The 26,471-nt window shown below is 48.1% G+C and overlaps 1 protein-coding gene and 1 non-coding gene across 3 annotated transcripts; both read right to left on the reverse strand.

Moving 5' to 3' along the window:
- Positions 1-3,869: 3,869 nt before the first annotated feature.
- On the reverse strand, positions 3,870-13,871 carry LOC110256045 (uncharacterized). 2 transcript variants are annotated; one of them, XR_014821376.1, is made up of 3 exons: positions 13,679-13,871; positions 5,124-5,224; positions 3,870-4,068 (listed from the first exon to the last, which is right to left on the reverse strand). It is a non-coding gene; the product is annotated as an uncharacterized LOC110256045 (transcript). The 2 variants fall into 2 exon arrangements; XR_014821375.1 differs by lacking the exon at positions 13,679-13,871 and adding an exon at positions 8,380-8,505.
- Positions 13,872-17,294: 3,423 nt separating this feature from the next.
- LOC146398241 (protein Wfdc21-like) lies at positions 17,295-19,929 on the reverse strand. The gene is made up of 3 exons (XM_084985122.1): positions 19,804-19,929; positions 17,714-17,862; positions 17,295-17,538 (listed from the first exon to the last, which is right to left on the reverse strand). Exons 1-3 carry the CDS (start codon positions 19,898-19,900, stop codon positions 17,506-17,508), a joined length of 279 nt encoding a protein of 92 aa, XP_084841248.1. The 5' UTR covers positions 19,901-19,929; the 3' UTR covers positions 17,295-17,505.
- Between the last annotated feature and the right edge of the window lie 6,542 nt (positions 19,930-26,471).

Below are 26,471 nucleotides of genomic sequence, written 5' to 3' on the forward strand. Positions count from 1 at the left end.
AACAGGGAACTACTTCCGGGGCATCCCTCGTCTCCGCGCGCTAGTTCCGGAAATGCCTCCTTCAGACCCGAATCCGATGTGGGAGGGGTTTTGAGACTACTGGACCTATCCTCGGTCTAGTACGCAGCAGATACATGTTATGTGTGAGATTTTTTCGCCCGCACCTTTCCTTGACCCGTGACTGAAAACTGGGGACTCTCTTTGTCCTCCCAGAGAGTTTGTTACTGGGCAGGGCTGAAATTCATGTTTAGAACTAAACGTTTCAGAACGGGGCTGGGGTTGAAAGTGGCAAACGCTGCTAGTTCGCCATCCTTTTCCTCTTCTCACATGGTATTAGAACCCCTAATTTTTTTCTCCCAGGCACAAAACCACCCTGAAATAATAGCTGCGTTCCCCGGGATTCTTTGTGGCTGGACGTAAATCCTGTGGGTTGTGAAGCCCCTCTCCACATGCAAATAATATGGGAGTTCAAATTGAACCTTGTGAAACACAACGTACCTGAAGGTGACCTGGTTGAGATTGGACACCCCAAGATTTACTGAAACCTTAAAAGCAAAAAGCTGGAAAAGAAAATAGCCATTTAAAAAGGTTGAACAGTTTTCAATCACCCACGAGGTGAAGGCTTGAAGTTTACATTCTGGCCGACTGGGAAAACCATCTCTACGGCCGTCCTTTAAATTATGTAAATATAAAGCAAATTCTCACCCATGACTCTTAGGGAAACCCTTGAAGTCACCTAAATGTACATGTTTTATCCTGAGAATAAAACACTTCTGTTTAGCAATGAAAAGTGAGGGTATGCTTTGGGAGAGCTAGCTCTCTGAAGTCTTTGTGATTCAGAAAGAATTTTTCCCAAAGTATTTCAGGGAGAAATACTTTACAGTTTAATTTAGATTTCATTATGCTTGTATATTGTTTTGTCTTAGGATTCATGTATACATATGTGTGTGTATTTGTGATATTCAAACATTTGCTCAGAGAAAATCGGGAGCTGAGAACTAGTCGCTGCTGTTTTAGTTTGAATGGTAAGTCAGAGCCACAGGTTAGGTTCATAGGTGAGGGAGTTACTCAGGAAAAAAAGGAGAATCAATACAAATATGTGCTATGAAGTTGGCCTTTGCAAGGGGTGAGTGATTGCTCAATCCTCAGGACTTTCTGAGAGACCTTATGGAATGCTCTTGGGACCCTATCCTGAGGAATGGAAGGGGAAAGCATATACTTGCCAGCCTTTGACCTCTATTTTCAAGTGTTGCCCCCCCCAAAACATTAATTCTTCAGTGCTTCTTCTTCTTCTTCTTCTTTTTTTTTTTTTTTTTTTTGTCTATTTTCGTCTTTTCTAGGACTGCACCCACAGCACATGGAGGTTCCCAGACTAGGGGTCTAATCAGAGCTATAACCACTGGCCTATGCCAGAGCCACAACGATGCAGAATCCGAGCCACGTCTGCGACCTACACCACAGTTCATAGCAATGCCAGATCCTTAACCCACTGAGCAAGGCCAGGAATCAAACCTGCAACCTCATGGTTCCTAGTCAGATTCGTTACCACTGCACCATGACGGGAGCTCCTTCAGTGCTTCTGAATTGAGTGTGCATGGGTGTGTGGTAGTTCCTGTAGGAGCCTCTTGTTGCATAGACAGAGAAGTCCTGAGGCAAAAGTGAGAGGTGTGGGCTACTAGGGTTCGAGTATGAGGCAAGGCTCTGACAAGTTTGGTCTGCTGAGTTAGTAGATGCAGAAGATATACTGGTTGCTATGGCAACGATTAGGGTAAGCTTGTAAGGCCAAGAATATTTGAAGCATTGTGTAGTAGATATCCAACACATTGGGCTAGAAGGCTGTGAGGCCTGGCCATCGCCACATGAAGGTGGTGTGAAAGAAACTGTGGAAGGGACCTGGGTTTGGTGTGGCTCATTTTAGTCTGAAATGTGGATGACTCACACTTAGTGTTATTCCAGACTGAAGAGTTCAGGTATTGTAAACTATACCATTTGTTGAGTTCTGATGTATCCTTGTGGATGGCAGTGTGATTTTTCCAAGGAAATGAACATTCTTTAAAGTTCTCCCTATTGGCTTATATTTAAACAGTAACCTCCAAACTGTGGAAACTCACAGCTCGGCAAAAGCTCTCCCAAGAAATTCTCCTCACACATCCTTCCCTTGCCCCATTCTCAATATTTTTATAATATAGCCATGACTGAGGTGCTTTAAAGGATGCTAAGTAATTTCGCAGTCACTTCCTTTTATAAATTCTGCATAAGGTGATCTGGAGTCTTACTCTGGAATTTCACTTCTTTCATGTTTTGGAACCCTGTCAAGACTTCATTTTTGTCACCTCACTGGGGTCTGGATCATCCTAACTAAAGCAGTCTTTACTGCCCCCCTTCCTTTTAATTCACATTCTTATTTATTTCCTTTAGAACATTGACCATAATGTATCATTATCTCCATTACTCATTTACTTGTTTATTATTTATTTCTTCTTTGTGAGCTTTGTGAAGGCACAAATGCCATCTGTCTGGTTTGTTATTATGTCCCCAGTGCTAACACAGTGCCTGGGATGTGACAGGCAACCCACAATACCTGTGGACAGAATGAATGAATTCATGCTTGTGTATTCAGAGCCCTGCATTTGCCATCTGTTGGTTGATGTGAAAAGCAAATGGTATGTTCATGAAAATGTTCTGTAAACTGTAAATTTCTATAAACCTTAGGATCCAAATGAGGTAGGTAGCTATTATCATTCCCCCTCTTTTACAGGTAAGGACAGTTTAAATGGTTGAAGAAGTTTAAACAGTTGAAATAATTTGTCGAAGGCAGTAAATTAGTCAACATCAGATTACAACCTGGGCCAGCTGAATCTTAAGACTGTGATTGTGAAAAAGCTGGACAAGAATTGCAGCTCTCTTTTAACTTCCCACATCTCTCAATGGTGAAAACCAGGAAAGAGGTGCTGGATTTTAGTATCCAAATGAACTATGAGAGGCTAGGAAGGAGGATTAGCCTTGGGTTCAGTTCTGGAGTCTTAGACTATTAGGACTTAGGGTCATCAGTCCATCAATTTGGTAATAATAATAACAATTTAGTTATCATTTATTGAATGCTTCCTATGTAACACTATTCCAAGCACTTTATATGAACTAACCTCTTTCATATGGGCAACTCTATGAAGTATATACTGTTATGTAGATGAGGAAACTAAGCACAGAAAGGTTAGGACCTCACTGAAAATCATACAGTTGTATAGTGGGCCTGGATGCAAATTTCAAAGTTGGATTCCCCTAACCCACTATGCTATAATGTATAGGCCCTAGAGTTTGACATGGAATTATACTGTGAGCCACACAGGAAGTCCTTGACATGGAATTATAGTTAAGGCTCTGACACTTATTTGCTGTATGACTTTGAGAAAATTACTCACGTTCTCTAAACCTTGGTGTCCTTGTATATAAAATGGCCATGATAATAAGCATAGTTACAAAGTTATTATGAAGATAAATTAGATGATTCTTTTTTTTTGTCTTTTTGCCTTTTCTAGGGCCACTCCCATGGCATATGGAGGTTCCCAGGCCTCCATAGGCACAGCAATGCTAGATCTGAGCTGCGTCTGCAACCTACACCACAGCTCACGGCAACACCGGATCCTTAACCCACTGAGCGAGGCCAAGGATTGAACCCGCAACCTCATGGTTCCTAGTCGGACTCATTGACCACTGTGCCACAACAGGAACTCCCAAATTAGATGATTCTTATGGGGCATATAACACAGTCCTTGTTGCATAGCAAGTGATCAACAAATGTCATTTATCCCCCAACTTCTCCTCTTCCTCCTCCTTATCCCCTCCGCACCAATTAAATCGAGTAGCATGGATACTTTCAGTGATGCTGATTTATTAAAAGGAACAATTATTTTCCTTCCTCATCACATCCCCTGTCTTCTCCAGACACGGGCCCCATTTTCATCTGTTTTCCTGGGAAGGAGCTTCAAATCATCACATCTTTGAAGATAGGAACTCCAGGAAAGGATGAGCAATGATTACAGAAGGATGGTCTTTAGGATAAATCTTCCTCTGAGAAATGGACAGAAAAAATTATGCATGAGACCTGTTGTTTGGGGGATCTCCATCCACAGAATACAACTGAGAGGCAAGAGTTCCCATTTCTGGGAATCAATAAGAACCTGCCTGGAGCCAGCAAGGCCACAAGTACCCTAAAGACAGAGGATAGGACAAGTAATACATTTGGAACACAAATGGCTTATTTTAAAAGTATGTGTTGGTTCTGTGGTGTTTGATACAACTTGATTTATAATCAAAACTGAATCCTGGTAGCATTTTATTATGCATTTTTTTCAATCAATGGCTACTGAACATAAAGCAACTATCATGTGAGGCCCCTGAAATCTTGTTAACTAAAAGGGATTCTTATAGTTTCATATGGCAATGTGCATCCAAGGCTTAAAATAAGCATATTCCTTGGTCATCAATTATATGCCTTAGAATTTATTCCAAGGAAATTAATAAGGGCATGTACAGCCATACTGATAATATAAAAAAGAAACTTATTAATGTGTATTAATGGAGGTTGCTAAGTATATGACCATGCATGGCAGATGTACATATGAAGCACACAGGAAGATTATTAAAGATGATGATATACAAGATTATTAAAGATGATGATATAGAAGCATTAGTGTTGATGTTAAAAGTTGTTCACTAGCTATTTCTAAGTGAAGTAATCAAGAAATCAAAATAAGTGCAGGATCATCTCATTTTTATGTAAATACCCTGTGTGTGTGTTTACAATATGCACCAAAGTGTTAAGCAAATACCATTTGGGGATGGGGGATTATGGGGAATTTTTCTTTTTTTCTGCTCAAATAGTCTGATTTTTCTCTAGGACATACCAGATAATGAAATTATTTTAAAGATTTGGAAACCACCATCCTATGACAGATGCTTCTTAGGAAATGTGGGTAAAGAGGGAGAGGCCAGAGAGCTTCTGTTCCACTTATTTCTGGTAAATCCTGTTCCACTTATTCTGGTAAATCCCATTAAGGCCAAGTGTACTGCTTGCCTGGCTTGTACAAGGTTTGAGGAAGCAGGAAAGGGCATGATATTTTTACCTGTCTTTAGTCTGAAACACAGATGTGGCCACAACCATTGCTGACACAGCGTTCTCCTGAATCACAGTCCCAATCACCATGGCAGAGATCAACACAGGAGCCTATGTGAGAACAGACCAATTGAAAACCACCGGGCTTTAGGCACAAGTACTAAAGAGGCCAACCCTTGATTAAGGAGCCAATTCCTAGTTCTTCATTTAGTCCAATATATAATATAATTTATAAATGATTACTTGCAGAATCACACTCATTAGCATTCATGGGTTTCAGCTAAAAACAATGCATTCACACAGTCTCAACAAAGCAAGACCCACCCTAAAGAAGAAGATAATTGTGTTTGTGGAGGGGAAGTACAAAGAAGCCCACTTAAAATGTCCTCTCTCTTCAGGGAAAGGGCAAAGACGGGGAGGCTCACATTTATCAAATACCATCAAGGGTGCCCTGCCATCACCCGATGCAGTGACTCTGACTGGCCCCATTTTATAGGTGTGGCAGCCGGGGCACACAGAAGTGACTCACCTACTAGTAGGTACAGAAATGGAATCCAACCCAGACCTGCCAGGCTCCCAGGCCAAACTTCATCTGCCACCCCAGAGAGTGAAACTGACCCTGACATGAAGAGCTGACCTCCAGATTTGAAGGAGTCTCTCCTGATCTGAGTGGAGGCTTCTCATGTTCCTAGATCTTCAGGAAGTAAGTCTTTGTGGGCCAAGGAATTAGATTCAAAAAGCTGGTTAAGACCCCACAAGTGTTTCTAACAAGACTTGTGCAGAGCTCTGGATGAATGTGGACTGTGCTTGGGTTGGTTACTCAGCTGTGGTCAGGAGATCCCTAGCTGAGTCTGCCTCTGAAGTTCTCTGGGCCTTTGTTTCTTCATATATAAAAGGAAGCCCTTGAATCCAGCAGAGCTGGATGAAGTTCACTCTCCAGTGTCAATGCCAATCAATAGAGATGGCTTTTTTTCCTTTTTGCCTTCTAAGGGCTGCACCTGCGGCATTTGGACGTTCCTGGGCTAGGGGTCCAACTGGAGCTTAGCTGCTGACTTATACCACAGCCACAGCAAAATGAGTTCCGAGCCGTGTTTGTGACCTATACCACAGCTTAAAGCAACGCTGGATCATTAACCCACTGAGCAAGGCCAGGGATCAAACCCACAGCCTCATAGATACTGGTCAGGTTCGTTATTGCTGAGCCATAATGGAAACCCTGAGATGGCTCTTCTGAGGCTATGTTGGGAAGGCTGAGATGCCTTGTCCAGGCTCAAGAGAGAGAGAGAGTGCTGTGACTGATTAGCAGTGTCTGAGGATGGAAGTCAGGGGCCTGGTGAGATGTCTACAGTGTACTTGCAGACCTCAGAGAAAATCGATATGATCCCTCCAGGCTTTTATTAGCTGTTCTTGGTTTACAGTGAAAGAACTGAAGACATCTTGTTTCCACTCATAGCAGTTTGGATACTCATTATATCTGTTGATTTCTTGCCGTATACAAAACACAGAGGTAAGTTATTTAGGAAGTACAAAGATGTAACACAAGGTTGGTACCTTCAGGCCGCTTAGAGTCTAACGATAAAGATTTGTGTTTAAAGTACTAAAAGCATCCTATTGCATTCCTACATCACGGGAAACTATATCTAATCTCCTGTGATAGAATATGATGGAAGATAATGAGATAAAGAATATGAGTCACTTTGCTGTACAATGGAAATTGATACACTGTAAATCAACTATGAGATGGCTCTTCTGAGGCTATGTTGGGAATTAAAATTTAAAAAATAAAGAACTAAATTAAACAAATTAAAAAAATAAAGAACTAAAAGCAAAGCAGTATGTGACATGTGTCCTGACAGAGGTTTATCCAAAGGACTAAAGGGGCTCAGAAAAGAGAAGACATTACGTCCAATTAGATGAATCAGGAAAAATGAGTTGAAGTATTGGAATCTTTTCAAAACAGAATTGAGGTGGGGGATGGTAGAGTCATGAAAAGAGAAAAGAAGTATGAGAGAAAGTTCACAAGGGGGAAAATGGACCACGGTAGAACTAGGGAGAGGTATGGGGGGGACCCAGGGCACAAATGTAAGGAGGCACTTGCTCATCCTTGAGGATAAGCATCTCCTGAAATTTTGCAACTGAGGTGCCCCATCTCCTCACTCTTCACCCTGAAATAGATGGAATACAAGAAGAATAGCAACTGAGAGGCTGGATACTTAGGGAGCAGCTGGAAATCTGGCAGGAAAGATAAGCAAGGGGCAAAGTTAAAGAGGGCAGATCTTGAAGACCTGAGGAGTGGGGATTTCAAGCGGTAGCTCAAGAGAGGGATAGGATGGCAGTTTATGTATGACGACTTTTCTAGGGTGAGAGCATAGACTGGACCAGGATTCAACAAGCAAGCAAACTTCAGAAGGAAGAGAGGGACAGGGAGAGCTTTCAGGAAGCTGTTGCAATGGCCCAAGCATGGACTAATCGGGGCTGGAAATGTGTGGCAATGGAGGTTGGAGAAGAAGGCACGTGTGCAAGAAACAATTGCAAAGAAGGAGTGGTATTTGGCAACCGGTTCATTAATTGTAGGGGGAGGAACACAGAAGAGAGAGGAGTAAGAGTGGAATCCAGTGATATCTTGGGAGGAGACGAAGAGACAGTGAAGAGAACCCAAGAGGGAAGAAAGTTGGAGGGTTGATGGGGTGGCCAATAGTGTCAAGTGCTGCAGAGGGTAAAGACTCTGGCTACTGCAGAGAGTCAAGAGATTTGTCCAGAAGGTCCAGGCGAGGGATGGGGGCAGCAATGGAGACTATCATCAGTCTGCAAGGGCTGGAGGAGTGACTTATGGGGAAGAAAGGGCAGAGAGTTAAGATTGCTCCTTTGAGGATGGTGGTGGTGAATGGAAAAGAGGAAATTGGAAAGATGATGTTTCATAAACTCAAGAAAGTGTTTTTTTCTAGGCGGTCCAATGTATTGGTAGCGAGAAACAAAGAAAGTGACGGAAAGAGATTCTGAAGAGAGAGAGTGCGGGGCTGATGAGGGGGCAAAAGTCACCTCTTTTGGAGAGTTCAGATGGCGGGGTGACCTGGGGACAGAGAGGGGAAAAAGTAAAAGCAGCAGAGTCTGCTGTTAAGATGGGCGCCAGCAATGGCTCCTTACCTGGAATATCTTGCCCTCTCTCCCCTTCTTCCCCTCCTAACCCTTCAGTCCCTGGTCCCTGCGGTTCTGCTTTCTGAATCTCTCACTGGAAGAAGGATGGACTGCCTTCTGCAGAGACTCACCCAGAAATTTCACTGGTCTCACTGCAGCCTGCAGCTCCTGTACCTCTGAGCTGAGCATAAGCAGGGCCACAAGGAGGAGGAAGCCTCCCAACTTCATGCTGCTGCTGGAGTCTTTGGCAAGAATGCAGCAGGGCTGAGAACAGCTGAAATGTATTCTCTTTGGCCAGCCCCATGAGCTGGGTTGAGAGGCCAGGGGTGGGGCTAGGGGCTGTGGGAGCCTAAGCCCTGCCCAGAAGCTGGTATTTCCAGAGAACACACACACCACGTGAATGTACCTTGGGTAACGCCACATTGTTCGCTAAGCAAGTCTCTGACCCAAGGGAACACCCTTCTCTGACTGACAAATAAGAAAGCAGTGAGTGGCTGAGAAAGGGGGTGGATGGGGTGGGGGTACTCTCATTCACCTCATTCGTTTTTCAACCCAAGTATCAGGTGTCTCCCCTGGGCCAGGTCTCTGCTAGGCATGGGGAATATGTCCTTATAGTGAGGACAGCGTAGACACTGGGTGCTAGCTAGTGAAGGTGCAGCCTGCTCTCTCATTCACCCCTCCCTGCTCTGGGCCCTGGTATCTCTGGTACTGCGGGCAGGGAGGGGCAGTGGGACAGCCAGCAGGGGTGCTCCTAGGCCACCTGCTTGTGGGATGGAGGCCCCTCTGGTCTCCGTCTTCCTTGGTCTGATTCTCTTGACGGCTGTGTATCTAGGCAGGTGTGGTGCTCTTTGCCGACATGATTTGTGTGATTTTCTTGGGATGGAGTTCCATCTCATGTTGTCCGCCTTCATTTCTGAGAACCCAAACTCTTGACATACACGTTCCACTCTTCCAGAATGTCTCTCATGGTGACGCAGTGGGGTGGGAGTGCGGTGGGGCTGCAGTCAACCACCAGCTAGGGAGTGAGATTTCATTTCCTCTCTTCTTGTAGACACTGATCTGGAGAGGTGACCCTCTGAAGGTGATTCCCCTTGGTTTCTTGGAGGGCTATGTACTCTCCTCTCCCCAGTGGCAGGGGGCATGGGGGAGGCCTGTATCCCTGTGACCGTCAATACAGTCTCCATAGGGGAGTTTGTGTGGTGGCACAGCAGAAACAAATCCAACTAGGAACCATGAGGTTGTGGGTTCGATCCCTGGACTTGCTCAGTGGGTAAAGGATCCGGCGATGCCGTGAGCTGTGGTGTAGGTCTCAGAGGCGGCTCGGATCTGGTGTTGCTGTGGCCCTGGCATAGGGCAGCGGCAACAGCTCAGTGGGAACCTCCATCTGCCGCAGGTATGGTCCTCAAAAGACAAAAGACAAAAAAAAAAAAAAAAAAAAGAAAAAAGAAAAAGAAAATACTGTCTCCATAGGATGTCTACCTTAACGGGAGGTAAGGGTGACTGGGCTAGTTGGTGATGGCAGGACCACTTTGCCTGCCCTTAATGAAGACCTGGCCTGCAGATGGTTGACTTCTCTTTAGAAAGTGGAGGACTGGATGTTTCACCAGGGGCCCTGGTTCCTAATTCTGGGGCGGACCCGTTAGCGCTCCACTTGTCACGGTTCCCCAGATCCACCAGTTAGAGGTGCTTTGGGCAAACACCTGACCTCATAAATTGCTAGTACCCCTAGGTGGGTTGAGGGGTACATTTATGGGCTACTCCTCAAGCAGTTTTGCAGATCAGTCCTTGATTCAGGCCTGCCTGTCCCACAGCTGAGATAGACTGGTGTCTAATTTCTCCAAGAGGGTCAGAGCCAGAAGGACATTTTTAGAGATGCTAAACCCTGGACAGACTATCACTGCATATGTAAGTCTAGATCTTAAAAAACAAATCTTTCAAGAGTGCACAAAACTCCAAGGACTGTGGAAATTCCATTCCCTTCTTTTTCGATGTCCTCTCTTTTGTGGTTTTATTTTGGGGCTGTCTCGCTGGTACCTTAAGCACATGCCCAGTGTGTCCTTTTGGTCACTCAGAGCTGAGTGGGGCCTTCAGAGCCTTGGTGATGGGTCCCCAGTCTGCTCCCCTCCCTCCTCCTGCAGTCTCTAACCACCCAGGCATGTGGCCCTGCTCTGGCTGCTGCCTCTCACCAAGTGCTTCATGTGTCTGCAAAGCAGTTCAGGCAGTTCCTTGAACTTGGAATTCCATTTTCTCTTCTTTCTCCACCGTATCCCACAAGGGTCAGCACAAATGTCACCTCTGAAACGTTCTGTAGCTCCTACCCTTGGGAGCGTTCACTTTTTTTGCATACTTATTTGGCCATAGTACTCAGCACACTATATCATAATTAATCATCACTATTTTTAAATATTTATTTTCTGTGACTCTCCTGATGGCTAGAATGGGGAAGGGGAGGCTTGCTTTCCTTTTCTTTTCTTTTTGTTCTTCCATGCTGAACAGTGGCTATTTATCCTGCTCAATAATTATTACATGAGCCCAGGATGGAGAGGAGGATACGTGGATCAGAGTTTTGACTGAAGGGTGGGGGTGGTGAAGATGGGTACGGTGAACACCTGAGGATGAGGCTGAGTCTACACAGGACCCAGAGCAGAGGCAGCTTTTAGTTGCTGGGGTGGAAGCTCCATAAAGACACCAACAGCAGAAAGGACACAGCTTTGGAGCTGGAGAACCCTCCGTTTGAATCCCTCCATGGGGCCACTTCCTGGGTATGTGACAGGGACTATAAAATGGCATTCCACTTTTGGAACAATACTTCCTGAACTCCTGCCACGTGCCACGCCCTGTGTCAAATGTGGGGGGTGTGGTGTGAACACGGCTGGCTTGCTCTTCAAGGGCAGGGGGCGAACGAGTCAATGCTGGGGGGCACCCGGGTGATGTGAGACCATGCTCTGCTCATACACACGTGAAGTGGAAACCAGCCACCGTCTGGCTTCCTGAGGCCCGTCTGGGAGAACCCCACTGGCACTGAAACGTGGTGGGGCTCCCAACTTGCCCAGGACAGTAGCAGTGACCCTGGAAGGGTCCCCAGGGGTTGACGCATCACTCTCTTCCCTGGGTTTACCTTCGGGTGCAGCTCTTTGTTGTGGCAGTTGGACATTAAAGCCTTATTGGTCTATAAAGCTTAAAGAAAAAATTTGATCAAGTATAATTAAGAAAAACCTGAAAAAGAGGAATTTGTCTTGTGACACAAAAAATTGGACCTCAGCAAGACCTGTATGTGAAGAGAATCCCGCCCCAGATAGGAGTGAAGGGCACAAGAAGTCACAGCTGCCACTTATTGAGCTCTTGCTTTACAGGCTCGGCTCTTTACAGACCTCTCCTTGTTTCATCCTAACGAGGCGGTGAGGTGGCTTGGTGGTTAGGATTCCCATTGCTGACAGGGGGAATCTGGTTTGAAAAGGCAAAGGTGTCATCTCTGCCTCGCTCTCACGGCTACATCTTTCTTCTTTCTCTGCCGATCCTCTCCCTCCGTTTCTCACACCCTGTGCTTGGGAGACTGTGACCTCCCCTGAGCCCTCGAGGTCGAAATGAGTCCTAGAGACAAAAGGACTAGATGTGCTCAATCCCACATGGAAAATGCCAGAGGAGAGAAGTGGCTAGCCCTCCCGTGAGTCAGATGTCCTCCCCGCCCCGAGACGGATAACGCCAAGTTGCTGAGGGCTCTGGGTGTGGGAAGGTGCGTGCGAGCCATTGTCATGAGGAAGACACACCACATAGCTTCCAATACAGACAGGATTACTGCCGTTTTACAGACGAGAAAACTAAGTGCCAGAGCGTCTAGTAATCGACCCCAAATAATAGCTAAATGCAGACCCAAGATCAACCTCCAAAGACAGGGCTCTTAAGTAGAACGCATTACTGTCAGGTTAGGTCCAAACTCTTAGGAAATATCTTGACTCCTGTGGGGCACAGAAAGATGAGCTCCTGAGGACACAGAACTCCCACTTCATCTCGCATGGTACTCATTGTCAAGAGCTTATTAGCAGAGCGCAGGTGCTTGGAGCTCAGGCACTGGCTAGGGAGGATTCTGAGCCCTCAGCCAGGTCGAAGGGAGGGCTCACCCACCTAAAACTGTCATTTTGGTTTTAGGAGAGTTGAGGAACAGCAGGTGGCTCTTAATTCTGGCTGTTTGCTAGGGCATTTCGAGGTTGTGAAAAGAAGACCGGTGCCTGTACAGCACAGCAGAGAAGGGCGAGGACTCTGCAGGGGGACAGGTTGGCTTACCCCTGGCTCCCCTCCTTGCTAGCTTGTGTGTGACCTTGGGAAAATTCATTTCCCTCTCTGAGCGTCCCTTCTTCATCAGCTAAGTGGGCATACTTCCTACCTCAAAGGGTTGTTGGGCGGACAAGTGTATATGGACAGCTTTACACACATACCTATCCTGGCAGAGTCCTCAACACACTGAACTTGCCCCTCACCAAGTGCTTCATGCCTCTGCAAAGCAGTGTGGGGAACCTGGATCAAGACACGGATAATTGAATGTTGATAGGCGGCGGACCTTTCTGGATGACAGAAACCTGGAGCTAACATTGAGCCATGCTGGATTTGCAGACAAGCTCTCTGAGCCAAAAGACACAGCTTGTTCCACCTAAAAATCAAGAGTGCCAAAGAATGGAGGTCACTCAAGGTGACAGAGGGAAAGGAGGTGGGAAGAAAGGGACTTGGGATTTACTGGGCACTTCAATGTGCCAGGTTTTACAAACTCATGCACACACTAATACACACATGTATGTATTTTAAATATATACACTTAAAGCACATGCACACACTCACTCACACACACACATGATCTCCACTCGTGTTTTAACTTCAAAAACACTCCCAGGGGTTCTCTCCCCCTCACACAGGAGGAGATAATAACTTCCCCAGGTTTCCACAGCTTCTTCATGACCCAGGTCTTCCTGGCTCTAAATCTCAAGCTCTGTCCTCCACCCAACACGGTTTATGCCCTTTCCTTCGCAGTCCCACCCACTGGATTCTAGACCCAGGTATTAAGACCCCAGGGCTCGAGGCTGGTCTCGCCGTGTTAAGGACCATCCCCTGGTCTTTTCCCCCCACTGCCACGGAACCCTCTGGGATTCCTCCCTGGGTCACACACCTCACCTGCCAACGACTAGAAATTCTCTTGGGGAGATAAGGCTCCTGCTCTGTTCAGATGGAAGGAGAACTCCATTGCTGAGTCTAAATGGCTTTTTTCCTCCTTCCACCCTGCACAGAATCCTCCAGCCTCTCCTTTTTACACCTTCTGGGAAAAGCGGGTCCAGCTTTTACATGAAACTTTTCATTGCAGCTTTCCTAAAGCTGTTTGGGAGAACATTTCTTTCACAAGCATGGCTCTCTTTGGCCATTAAGGGCGATGCGTGTCAGACTTACCGGGGAAATGACTTTCCCAAACTTGTTTCTTCTTCCTGAGAACCCAGTCGATTAATCACAGCGCCCAGCTTTCCTTGCAGTTTTCCATGGCCGTGGGGCAGGTGAACAGAAGAGATGTGCCCCTCTTCTGGGGCGAGGTTCCGACCGCCCCTCCCAGACCCATGCCCTCCATTCTCCTTCTTTGGGTTAGTCTGAAGCACACAGGCAAGTGGTCCTGGCAGCCAAGTATTGACGTCAGGGAACACCAGCGAATGGGAGGAGCCCGGTCCCCAAACCACCACTTGGAGGAAAGCTGCCTGCTGTGCAGGAATATCCATGCTGGCAGTTCCTCTTGTGGCTCAGTGGAAATGACCCTGACTCGTATCCATGAGGACGTGAGTTCCATCCCTGCCCTTGCTCAGTGGGCTAAGGATCTGGTGTTGCAGTGTAGGTTGCAGAAGGGGCTGGATCTGGCGTTGCTGTGACTCTGGCTGTTGCCTGGCAGCCGCAGCTCCGATTGGACCCATAGCCTGGGAACGTCCGTATGCTGCAGGTGTGGCCGAAAAGAACAAAAAATGCATCAGTTTTGGATTTTACACCAGAGAGCGTAAACCTGAACTGAGTGAAGCCAGTAGCATTTGGGGGGTTATTGGTTACAGCTGCTAATTCATACAATGTGAACTCTAATTACTCATGTCGCTTTTGACAAACCCGCCTGATCTCTTGCCCCTATATACAGCCCCCACTGACACACACACACTTCACTCCTACAGAGAATGGCAACTTTGTGGGGGGACGGTTGGGGGTGGTTCCAGTTTCCTAAGTCAGTATTAATGTTTCCTGAATTATTGTGGCCATGCTCTTGTCCTGAAATACTTTGGGTTTTTTTATTTTTTTGGTTTGTTTTTATTTTGCCTTTTTGTCTTTCTTAGGGCTGCACCTGTGGCATATGGAGGTGTCCAGGTGAGGGGTCTAATGGGACCTGTAGCTTCCAGCCAACACCACAACCACAGCAACGCCAGATGCGAGCCAAGTCTGGGGCCTACACCACAGCTCATGGCAACGCCAGATCCTTAACCCACTGAGCAAGCCCATGGATGGAACCCACAACCTCATGGTTCCTAGTCGGATGTGTTAACCACTGAGCTGCGGTGGGAACTCCAGGAAATACATTCTTATTGCACTTAAGGCGTGTCAGCCTATGCTGTAATTCAGATGTAATTTCACTCTTTCCTGACATGACAGGCTGGCAAGGCTCCAGGGCTTTGGGGTGACCCCACTGTGCATTTTTCTGGCATCGGAGGGGGAATATCAGTGAGTCCTGGGACTCAGCATGAGACTGAGAAAGTGAAGTGCAGTGAAGAGGAGAAAAGGGGTAAGGCGGACAGGCATTTTGGAGTTGGACTAGCCGGAAACAAGTACAGATCTCTGGGCCACATGTAACTCTTTATTGCACGGATCCAAATGCACTGGCCAGAAAGCAGCTGCTTCCCCAGGCAGCGTCGTGTAGCCGTTAGACTCTGGGGGACAGCAGTCCACTCAAGGTGAGATGGTGCTATTCTCACAACCCAACCTTAGAGGGTTCCTCTTTATCTCTGCAAGTTTCGGGACCACCCAGCACCCACAGCCTCTCTTTTAGGGGCTGTTAAATCAGCTCGGCACAGAGACTCTGTAGTTGATCCAGGTGTTCCTTTTCATTTTGTTTTGCTTTTTAGGGAAGTTCCCAGGCTAGGGGTTGAATCAGAGCCCCAGCTGCCAGCCTACACTACAGCCACAGCAACACGGGATCCAAGAGACCTCTGCAGCCTACACCACTGTTCACAGCAAGGTTGGGTCCTTAATCCACTGAGCGAGGGCGAGGATCAAACCCTCATGGATCCTAGTCGGGTTTGTTCACTGCTGAGCCACAAAGGGAACTCCCTGATCCAGGTCTTTCAAGCTCCTGGTTGCCCAAATGTTAACCCAGATCTGTAACAACTCACTAACCAAGTATTAGGAAACCCTTCAGGGTCAATTGCTTCCCACTGTGGGAGAGGAGTGAGTACAGAGCTTACAAAGTGATACAGCTGGAGTTAAATGTCTAGGTATATATCCTGTGTTTTTATTTTTGGAGGTAGTATAAGAAAAAGAGGACGTTTTGGAGTCACCAAGCTCTATTTAAATGCAGGTTCAACCACAACCGGGCCGTGTGACCTTGACAATGAATTTCTTTAGGTTTCCTCATCAGGCATTGGAGGCTCTGGAGTTCCCTGGTGGTGTAGCAGGTTGAGGATCCAGTGTTGTCACTGCCATGCCTCAGGTGGCTGCTGTGGCACGGGTTCAGTCCCTGGCCTAGGAACTTCCCCATGCCACACATGCAGCCAAAAGAGGAAAAAAATAAAATCAAAAAGCTGCAGGCTTAGTCTCCTCAACTCGTGTGGCTGATGTACATACGGATAAGGAAGTAATGTGGGGAAAATAGCTCACATGTAGAAATATATCAACATATTTTCCTACTGCTGTAAATGGATCCTTTCCCTTAGTTGGGTTTCCAGTTCCTAAAGGCAAGAGGCTATTCTTACCTTTACAACGTTTACGGAGCTTTGGTACCACAAAAAGAACCACAATTTAATTGCCACTCTGTTGGGCATCGTCCTCCAGATCAGGGGCCCTCAGCTCCTCTACTATGTCCTGAGAGCTCTCCGTTTGGGGCGTGCTAGCTTTCCATTCCTTGTGTCCTGCTCAGAGGGTCTCAGTAGGAGGTGACCTTCAGGAGGTGTTAATGCATGAGCGGCCTTATCCAAGTTTCGGTATGTGGGGTAGACCCCGGGCATTATCCAAGTTTTGGTGTGTGGGGTAGACCCGGGGAAGCTTGGTTAGAGTCCTGGAATGAGGGGGGAATGGGGTTTGGAGCCAACCACAGGGAAGAGGGAAGCGTGCTCTGTGAGGAGAGAATAGGCAGCGTGGGAGGCAGTGGCCAGGAAGCAGAGAAGTCAATACGGACAGACACTGATAGCTGGAATTCCAGCTGTGGAGTGGGTGGTCGCTAGATTGCAACACGCAGTCAAGGCACAGGTGTTTGTCGGGTGGGGTGATCCGGTAATAGGGGAGGTGTCTCTGTTCCTGGAGGTGATAATTAAGGGAAGCGAAGGCTGTGATTGGAGAGGAAGGCAAAGGCATGCTATCCAGAATGTAAGTGGAGGGGCTGGACTTAAGTAGGAGTAGGTTGTGTCTTTTCCACTATTACGGGGGAGGAAGCAGAGTCAATGGGTACAAATACAGGGGGACAGAAGAGGAGGGAATTTGTGTTGACTTGCACCCATTTTCTCAATGAAGGATGTGGTGAGATAGGTGGTGAGACTTGAACGGTGGAGGCTGGAGTGAAAGGTGCATGAGATGGCGCTTTGAAGAAAGCGAACTAGGAAATGGCCATCTTGGTTATAGGGAGAGTGAATTTTCACAGGGAAATGAGGTTAAATTCCCAGGCAGTGTTGAGTGCCTGGGCTGCTTAGTGTTCCCAGGAGAAAGGAAGCAAGAAGGGTCATGAGTGGGAATGGTGATGAAAGAGAGAGAGAACCGGAGTTAAATACTTGTGGAGGTGGAGCTACTAAGGTAAGTGAACCAGAAACCTTACCCAGAAATAACCACCCAGGTTGGATAATGCCAGAGAAGTCGTTTTATTCAGAAGAAGGATCCTTTGCAAGCACTATTCCTTAAACAATTGCCAGAATTCAACCCTTAAGCCAAGTTATTCTAGAACCTCACCCCATGATCCTGGGGTTCCTGGCAAAGGTGGAGTTCCTGGAAAAGCCCAGCTCTTCAAATAAAGGTGACATGTGGGAACAATTATGGAAGGAGGCCAAGGTTCATCAGTCATCCAAACGGCTAGGGAAGGTTTTCTCCTAGAATACAAAGGTCATGATGTCACTTCCCCCAAATTCCTGCTCCTTGCTACCAACCAGCTTTCTCCATGTGCCACCCAGATTTCAGGGAGCAGAGGGGTGGCTGGGGTCCCTTCTGGGCTGGCCGAGGCCAGTGGGGACTCATCCTCCCCACCAGCAGCTATCTTCTACTCACGTCTGGAACAGCAGTCTGGCAAGAGTGTCCACAACCATTGCTGCAGCACTTCTGTCCGCTGGGACAGGAGTCATCCCCGAAGCAAAATTCAGCACAAAGTCCAATCGTTCCTTTTGGCAACACTGGACATTTTCCGGGTCTCTGTTCAACTGAAACACAAAACAGTCTTTCCAGAAACCCAGGCTGGCTCTGTACAAGGGAGTAGGGCTTGGTGCTAAGAAAGAGAGTGATGGAGTTCCCATGGTGGGGCAGCGGAAAGGAATCCAACTAGGAACCATGAGGTGCGGGTTCGATCCTTGGCCTCGCTCAGTGGGTTAAGGATCTGGCGTTGCCATGAGCTGTGGTGTAGGCTGGGGGCTATAGCTCCTACTCAACCCCTAGCCCGGGAACTTGTGCAGGTGTGGCCATAAAAAGCAAATACATAAAAAAATAAATAAACAAATAAAGTCCCCACCTTGACACTAAAAAAAAAAAAAAAAAGAAAAAAAGAAAAGAAAAAGAAAGAGAGTGCTGAAGTGTCTCAGTCCCTGATGGCCCCTTAGCTTCTGCCCTACTTGATGCCCCAAATCTTCACCCCCTCAACCTTGGAAGCCATAGTACCGTGTCGTCCATGGGAAAATGCACCGATGACCGGCAGGTGCAGCATCTTGGGAGAAGAGGACAGAGCACTGCTACTAACCTCCTTCTTTTTGTCACCTAGACCATTAAATCCCAGGTGCCAGGCAGAGCCAGCTTCCCACCAATTCTATGCACCTTCAGGTGCCAGTGAACACTGAGTCCCACAGCCTGCCACCCTTCCTTCCTGAGAGAGAACCTGAACCCAGTACCTAGGGCTATTCAAACTGGGTCCCATGAACCAGTAGGATGAGCATCCTGCAGGAGCCTGGAGAAACTCCGATTCTTAGACCTCTCCAAGAAACAGGAATTCTGGGGCTCGGGTCCAGCAATTAGGACTATAGAAAGCCTCTCAGGTGATCCCTATGCAAGCTGGTGTTGCAGAACCCCTACTGCGTCTCCTCCCAAAACCAGCCTACACTGTCGAGTTGGGGGGACGGGAAATGCAAGTTGGATAGTACCCTTATGCATCAAATGGTATAGATCTGATGAATGTTGAGGAGTGGGGATTTCAAGCGGTAGCTCAAGAGAGGGATAGGATGGCAGTTTACGTATGACGATTTTTCTAGGGTGAGAGCATAGACTGGACCAGGATTCAACAAGCAAGCAAACTTCAGAAGGAAGAGAGGGACAGGGAGAGCTTTCAGGAAGCTGTTGCAATGGCCCAAGCATGGACTAATCGGGGCTGGAAATGTGTGGCAATGGAGGTTGGAGAAGAAGGCACGTGTGCAAGAAACAATTGCAAAGAAGGAGTGGTATTTGGCAACCGGTTCATTAATTGTAGGGGGAGGAACACAGAAGAGAGAGGAGTAAGAGTGGAATCCAGTGATATCTTGGGAGGAGACGAAGAGACAGAGAAGAGAGCCCAAGAGGGAAGAAAGTTGGAGGGTTGATGGGGGGGCCAATAGTGTCAAGTGCTGCAGAGGTTAAAGACTCTGGCTACTGCAGAGAGTCAGGAGATTTGTCCAGAAGGTCCAGGCGAGGGATGGGGGCAGCAATGGAGACTATCGTCAGTCTGCAAGGGCTGGAGGAGTGACTTATGGGGAAGAAAGGGCAGAGAGTTAAGATTGCTCCTTTGAGGATGGTGGTGGTGAATGGAAAAGAGGAAATTGGAAAGATGAATGTTTTGTATAGTCAAGAAAGTGTTTTTTTCTAGGCGGTCCAATGTATTGGTAGCAAGAAACAAAGGAAGTGATGGAGGGAGATTCTGAAGAGAGAGAGTGCGGGGCTGATGAGGGGGCAAAAGTCACCTCTTTTGGAGAGTTCAGATGGCGGGGTGACCTGGGGACAGAGAGGGGAAAAGTAAAAGCAGCAGAGTCTGCTGTTAAGATGGGTGCCAGCAATGGCTCCTTACCTGGAATATCTTGCCCTCTCTCCCTTCTTCCCCTCCTAACCCTGCAGTCCCTGGTCGCTGCAGTTCTGCTTTCTGAATCTCTCACTGGACGAAGGATGGACTGCCTTCTGCAGAGACTCACCTGGAAATTTGACTGGTCTCACTGCAGCCTGCAGCTCCTGTACCTCTGAGCTGAGCATGAGCAGGGCCACAAGGAGGAGGAAGCCTCCCAACTTCATGCTGCTGCTGGAGTCTTTGGCAAGAATGCAGCAGGGCTGAGAACAGCTGAAATTTATTCTCTTTGGCCGGCCCCGTGAGCTGGGTTGAGAGGCCAGGGGTGGGGCTAGGGGCTGTGGGAGCCTAAGCCCTGCCCAGAAGCTGGTATTTCCGGAGAACACACACACCACGTGAATGTACCTTGGGTAACACCACATTGTTCCCTAAGCAAGTCTCTGACCCAAGGGAACACCCTTCTCTGACTGACAAATAAGAAAGCAGTGAGTGGCTGAGAAAGGGGGTGGATCGGGGTGGGGGTACTCTCATTCACCTCATTCGTTTTTCAACCCAAGTATCAGGTGTCTCCCCTGGGCCAGGCCACTGCTAGGCATGGGGAATATGTTCTTATAGTGAGGACAGCGTAGACACTGGGTGCTAGCTAGTGAAGGTGCAGCCTGCTCTCTCATTCACCCCTCCCTGCTCTGGGCCCTGGTATCTCTGGTACTGCGGGCAGGGAAGGGCAGTGGGACAGCCAGCAGGGGTGCTCCTAGGCCACCTGCTCGTGGGATGGAGGCCCCTCTGGTCTCCGTCTTTCTTGGTCTGATTCTCTTGACGGCTGGGTATCTAGGCAGGTGCGGTGCTCTTTGCCGACATGATTTTGTGTGATTTTCTTGGGATGGAGTTCCATCTCATGTTGTCCACCTTCATTTCTGAGAACCCAAACTCTTGACATACACGTTCCACTCTTCCAGAATGTCTCTCATGGTGACGCAGTGGGGTGGGAGTGCGGTGGGGCTGCAGTCAACCACCAGCTAGGGAGTGAGATTTCATTTCCTCTCTTCTTGTAGACACTGATCTGGAGAGGTGACCCTCTGAAGGTGATTCCCCTTGGTTTCTTGGAGGGCTATGTACTCTCCTCTCCCCAGTGGCAGGGGGCATGGGGGAGGCCTGTATCCCTGTGACCATCAATACAGTCTCCATAGGGGAGTTTGCGTGGTGGCACAGCAGAAACAAATCCAACTAGGAACCATGAGGTTGTGGGTTCGATCCCTGGACTCGCTCAGTGGGTAAAGGATCCGGCGATGCCGTGAGCTGTGGTGTAGGTCTCAGATGCGGCTCGGATCTGGTGTTGCTGTGGCCCTGGCATAGGGCAGCGGCAACAGCTCGGTGGGAACCTCCATCTGCTGCAGGTATGGTCCTCAAAAGACAAAAGACAAAAAAACAAAAAAACAAAAAGAAAAAAAAGAAAAAGAAAATACTGTCTCCATAGGATGTCTACCTTAACGGGAGGTGAGGGTGACTGGGCTAGTTGGTGATGGCAGGACCACTTTGCCTGCCCTTAATGAAGACCTGGCCTGCAGATGGTTGACTTCTCTTTAGAAAGTGGAGGACTGGATGTTTCACCAGGGGCCCTGGTTCCTAATTCTGGGGCGGACCCGTTAGCGCTCCACTTGTCACGGTTCCCCAGATCCACCAGTTAGAGGTGCTTTGGGCAAACACCTGACCTCATAAATTGCTAGTACCCCTAGGTGGGTTGAGGGGTACATTTATGGGTTACTCCTCAAGCAGTTTTGCAGATCAGTCCTTGATTCAGGCCTGCCTGTCCCACAGCTGAGATAGACTGGTGTCTAATTTCTCCAAGAGGGTCAGAGCCAGAAGGACATTTTTAGAGATGCTAAACCCTGGACAGACTATCACTGCATATGTAAGTCTAGATCTTAAAAAACAAATCTTTCAAGAGTGCACAAAACTCCAAGGACTGTGGAAATTCCATTCCCTTCTTTTTCGATGTCCTCTCTTTTGTGGTTTTATTTTGGGGCTGTCTCGCTGGTACCTTAAGCACATGCCCAGTGTGTCCTTTTGGTCACTCAGAGCTGAGTGGGGCCTTCAGAGCCTTGGTGATGGGTCCCCAGTCTGCTCCCCTCCCTCCTCCTGCAGTCTCTAACCACCCAGGCATGTGGCCCTGCTCTGGCTGCTGCCTCTCACCAAGTGCTTCATGTGTCTGCAAAGCAGTTCAGGCAGTTCCTTGAACTTGGAATTCCATTTTCTCTTCTTTCTCTGCCGTATCCCACAAGGGTCAGCACAAATGTCACCTCTGAAACGTTCTGTAGCTCCTACCCTTGGGAGAGTTCACTTTTTTTGCATACTTATTTGGCCATAGTACTCAGCACACTATATCATAATTAATCATCACTATTTTTAAATATTTTCTGTGACTCTCCTGATGGCTAGAATGGGGGAGGGGAGGCTTGCTTTCCTTTTCTTTTCTTTTTGTTCTTCCATGCTGAACAGTGTCTATTTATCCTGCTCAATAATTATTACATGAGCCCAGGATGGAGAGGAGGATACGTGGATCAGAGTTTTGACTGAAGGGTGGGGGTGGTGAAGATGGGTACGGTGAACACCTGAGGATGAGGCTGAGTCTACACAGGACCCAGAGCAGAGGCAGCTTTTAGTTGCTGGGGTGGAAGCTCCATAAAGACACCAACAGCAGAAAGGACACAGCTTTGGAGCTGGAGAACCCTCCGTTTGAATCCCTCCATGGGGCCTCTTCCTGGGTATGTGACAGGGACTATAAAATGGCATTCCACTTTTGGAACAATACTTCCTGAACTCCTGCCACGTGCCACGCCCTGTGTCAAATGTGGGGGGTGTGGTGTGAACACGGCTGGCTTGCTCTTCAAGGGCAGGGGGCGAACGAGTCAATGCTGGGGGGCACCCGGGTGATGTGAGACCATGCTCTGCTCATACACACGTGAAGTGGAAACCAGCCACCGTCTGGCTTCCTGAGGCCCGTCCGGGAGAACCCCACTGGCACTGAAACGTGGTGGGGCTCCCAACTTGCCCAGGACAGTAGCAGTGACCTTGGAAGGGTCCCTAGGGGTTGACGCATCACTCTCTTCCCTGGGTTTACCTTCGGGTGCAGCTCTTTGTTGTGGCAGTTGGACATTAAAGCCTTACTGGTCTATAAAGCTTAAAGAAAAAATTTGATCAAGTATAATTAAGAAAAACCTGAAAAAGAGGAATTTGTCTTGTGACACAAAAAATTGGACCTCAGCAAGACCTGTACGTGAAGAGAATCCCGCCCCAGATAGGAGTGAAGGGCACAAGAAGTCACAGCTGCCACTTATTGAGCTCTTGCTTTACAGGCTCGGCTCTTTACAGACCTCTCCTCGTTTCATCCTAACGAGGCTGTGAGGTGGCTTGGTGGTTAGGATTCCCATTGCTGACAGGGGGAATCTGGTTTGAAAAGGCAAAGGTGTCATCTCTGCCTCGCTCTCACGGCTACATCTTTTTTCTTTCTCTGCCGATCCTCTCCCTCCGTTTCTCACACCCTGTGCTTGGGAGACTGTGACCTCCCCTGAGCCCTCGAGGTCGAAATGAGTCCTAAAGACAAAAGGACTAGATGTGCTCAATCCCACATCGAAAATGCCAGAGGAGAGAAGTGGCTAGCCCTCCCGTGAGTCAGATGTCCTCCCCGCCCCGAGACGGATAACGCCAAGTTGCTGAGGGCTCTGGGTGTGGGAAGGTGCGTGCGAGCCATTGTCATGAGGAAGACACACCACATAGCTTCCAATACAGACAGGATTACTGCCGTTTTACAGACGAGAAAACTAAGTGCCAGAGCGGTCTAGTAATCGACCCCAAATAATAGCTAAATGCAGACCCAAGATCAACCTCCAAAGACAGGGCTCTTAAGTAGAATGCACTACTGTCAGGTTAGGTCCAAATTCTTAGGAAATATCTTGACTCCTGTGGGGCACAGAAAGATGAGCTCCTGAGGACACAGAACTCCCACTTCATCTCGCATGGTACTCATTGTCAAGAGCTTATTAGCAGAGCGCAGGTGCTTGGAGCTAAGGCACTGGCTAGGAAGGATTCTGAGCCCTCAGCCAGGTCGAAGGGAGGGCTCACCCACCTAAAACTGTCATTTTGGTTTTAGGAGAGTTGAGGAACAGCAGGTGGCTCTTAATTCTGGCTGTTTGCTAGGGCATTTCGAGGTTGTGAAAAGAAGACCGGTGCCTGTACAGCACAGCAGAGAAGGGCGAGGACTCTGCAGGGGGACAGGTTGGCTTACCCCTGGCTCCCCTCCTTGCTAGCTTGTGTGTGACCTTGGGAAAATTCATTTCCCTCTCTGAGAGTCCCTTCTTCATCAGCTAAGTGGGCATACTTCCTACCTCAAAGGGTTGTTGGGCAGACAAGTGTATATGGACAGCTTTACACACATACCTATCCTGGCAGAGTCCTCAACACACTGAACTTGCCCCTCACCAAGTGCTTCATGCCTCTGCAAAGCAGTGTGGGGAACCTGGATCAAGACACGGATAATTGAATGTTGATAGGCGGCGGACCTTTCTGGATGACAGAAACCTGGAGCTAACATTGAGCCATGCTGGATTTGCAAACAAGCTCTCTGAGCCAAAAGACACAGCTTGTTCCACCTAAAAATCAAGAGTGCCAAAGAATGGAGGTCACTCAAGGTGACAGAGGGAAAGGAGGTGGGAAGAAAGGGACCTGGGATTTACTGGGCACTTCAATGTGCCAGGTTTTACAAACTCATGCACACACTAATACACACATGTATGTATTTTAAATATATACACTTAAAGCACGTGCACACACTCACTCACACACACACATGATCTCCACTCGTGTTTTAACTTCAAAAACACTCCCAGGGGTTCTCTCCCCCTCACACAGGAGGAGATAACAACTTCCCCAGGATTCCACAGCTTCTTCATGACCCAGGTCTTCCTGGCTCTAAATCTCAAGCTCTGTCCTCCACCCAACACGGTTTATGCCCTTTCCTTCGCAGTCCCACCCACTGGATTCTAGACCCAGGTATTAAGACCCCAGGGCTCGAGGCTGGTCTCGCCGTGTTAAGGACCATCCCCTGGTCTTTTCCCCCCACTGCCACGGAACCCTCTGGGATTCCTCCCTGGGTCACACACCTCACCTGCCAACGACTAGAAATTCTCTTGGGGAGATAAGGCTCCTGCTCTGTTCAGATGGAAGGAGAACTCCATTGCTGAGTCTAAATGGCTTTTTTCCTCCTTCCACCCTGCACAGAATCCTCCAGCCTCTCCTTTTTACACCTTCTGGGAAAAGCGGGTCCAGCTTTTACATGAAACTTTTCATTGCAGCTTTCCTAAAGCTGTTTGGGAGAACATTTCTTTCACAAGCATGGCTCTCTTTGGCCATTAAGGGCGATGCGTGTCAGACTTACCGGGGAAATGACTTTCCCAAACTTGTTTCTTCTTCCTGAGAACCCAGTCGATTAATCACAGCGCCCAGCTTTCCTTGCAGTTTTCCATGGCCGTGGGGCAGGTGAACAGAAGAGATGTGCCCCTCTTCTGGGGCGAGGTTCCGACCGCCCCTCCCAGACCCATGCCCTCCATTCTCCTTCTTCGGGTTAGTCTGAAGCACACAGGCAAGTGGTCCTGGCAGCCAAGTGTTGACGTCAGGGAACACCAGCGAATGGGAGGAGCCCGGTCCCCAAACCACCACTTGGAGGAAAGCTGCCTGCTGTGCAGGAATATCCATGCTGGCAGTTCCTCTTGTGGCTCAGTGGAAATGACCCTGACTCGTATCCATGAGGACGTGAGTTCCATCCCTGCCCTTGCTCAGTGGGCTAAGGATCTGGTGTTGCAGTGTAGGTTGCAGAAGGGGCTGGATCTGGCGTTGCTGTGACTCTGGCTGTTACCTGGCAGCCGCAGCTCCGATTGGACCCATAGCCTGGGAACGTCCGTATGCTGCAGGTGTGGCCGAAAAGAACAAAAAATGCATCAGTTTTGGATTTTACACCAGAGAGCGTAAACCTGAACTGAGTGAAGCCAGTAGCATTTGGGGGGTTATTGGTTACAGCTGCTAATTCATACAATGTGAACTCTAATTACTCAAGTCGCTTTTGACAAACCCGCCTGATCTCTTGCCCCTATATACAGCCCCCACTGACACACACACACTTCACTCCTACAGAGAATGGCAACTTTGTGGGGGGACGGTTGGGGGTGGTTCCAGTTTCCTAAGTCAGTATTAATGTTTCCTGAATTATTGTGGCCATGCTCTTGTCCTGAAATACTTTGGGTTTTTTTATTTTTTTGGTTTGTTTTTATTTTGCCTTTTTGTCTTTCTTAGGGCTGCACCTGTGGCATATGGAGGTGTCCAGGTGAGGGGTCTAATGGGACCTGTAGCTTCCAGCCAACACCACAACCGCAACAACACCAGATGCGAGCCAAGTCTGGGACCTACACCACAGCTCATGGCAACGCCAGATCCTTAACCCACTGAGCAAGCCCATGGATGGAACCCACAACCTCATGGTTCCTAGTCGGATGTGTTAACCACTGAGCCACGGCAGGAACTCCAGGAAATACATTCTTATTGCACTTAAGGCGTGTCAGCCTATGCTGTAATTCAGATGTAATTTCACTCTTTCCTGACATGACACGCTGGCGAGGCTCCAGGGCTTTGGCGTGACCCCACTGTGCATTTTTCTGGCATCGGAGGGGGAATATCCGCGAGTCCTGGGACTCAGCATGAGACTGAGAAAGTGAAGTGCAGTGAAGAGGAGAAAAGGGGTAAGGCGGACAG

The sequence above is a fragment of the Sus scrofa genome, chromosome 12 (genome assembly GCF_054392235.1).
Source record: "Sus scrofa isolate SSC_HxYL_T2T_F1_AM1 chromosome 12, Sscrofa_HxYL_maternal_Yorkshire_Landrace_v2.0, whole genome shotgun sequence".
Classification (NCBI taxonomy): domain Eukaryota; kingdom Metazoa; phylum Chordata; class Mammalia; order Artiodactyla; family Suidae; genus Sus; species Sus scrofa.

What these genes read in the sequence shown, in the direction of transcription:
- LOC146398241 (XM_084985122.1), bottom strand. Translation starts at nt 19,900, where the DNA reads ATGAAGTTGGGAGGCTTCCTCCTCCTTGTGGCCCTGCTCATGCTCAGC. An exon ending in GAGACCAGTCAAATTTCCAG is followed by an intron (nt 17,863 to 19,803) that starts GTGAGTCTCTGC and finishes TTTGTGTTTCAG; the next exon opens with TTGAACAGAGACCCGGAAAA. An exon ending in GCCAGACTGCTGTTCCAGAC is followed by an intron (nt 17,539 to 17,713) that starts GTGAGTAGAAGA and finishes TTTGTATTCTAG; the next exon opens with GAGAAAACCTTCCCTAGCCG.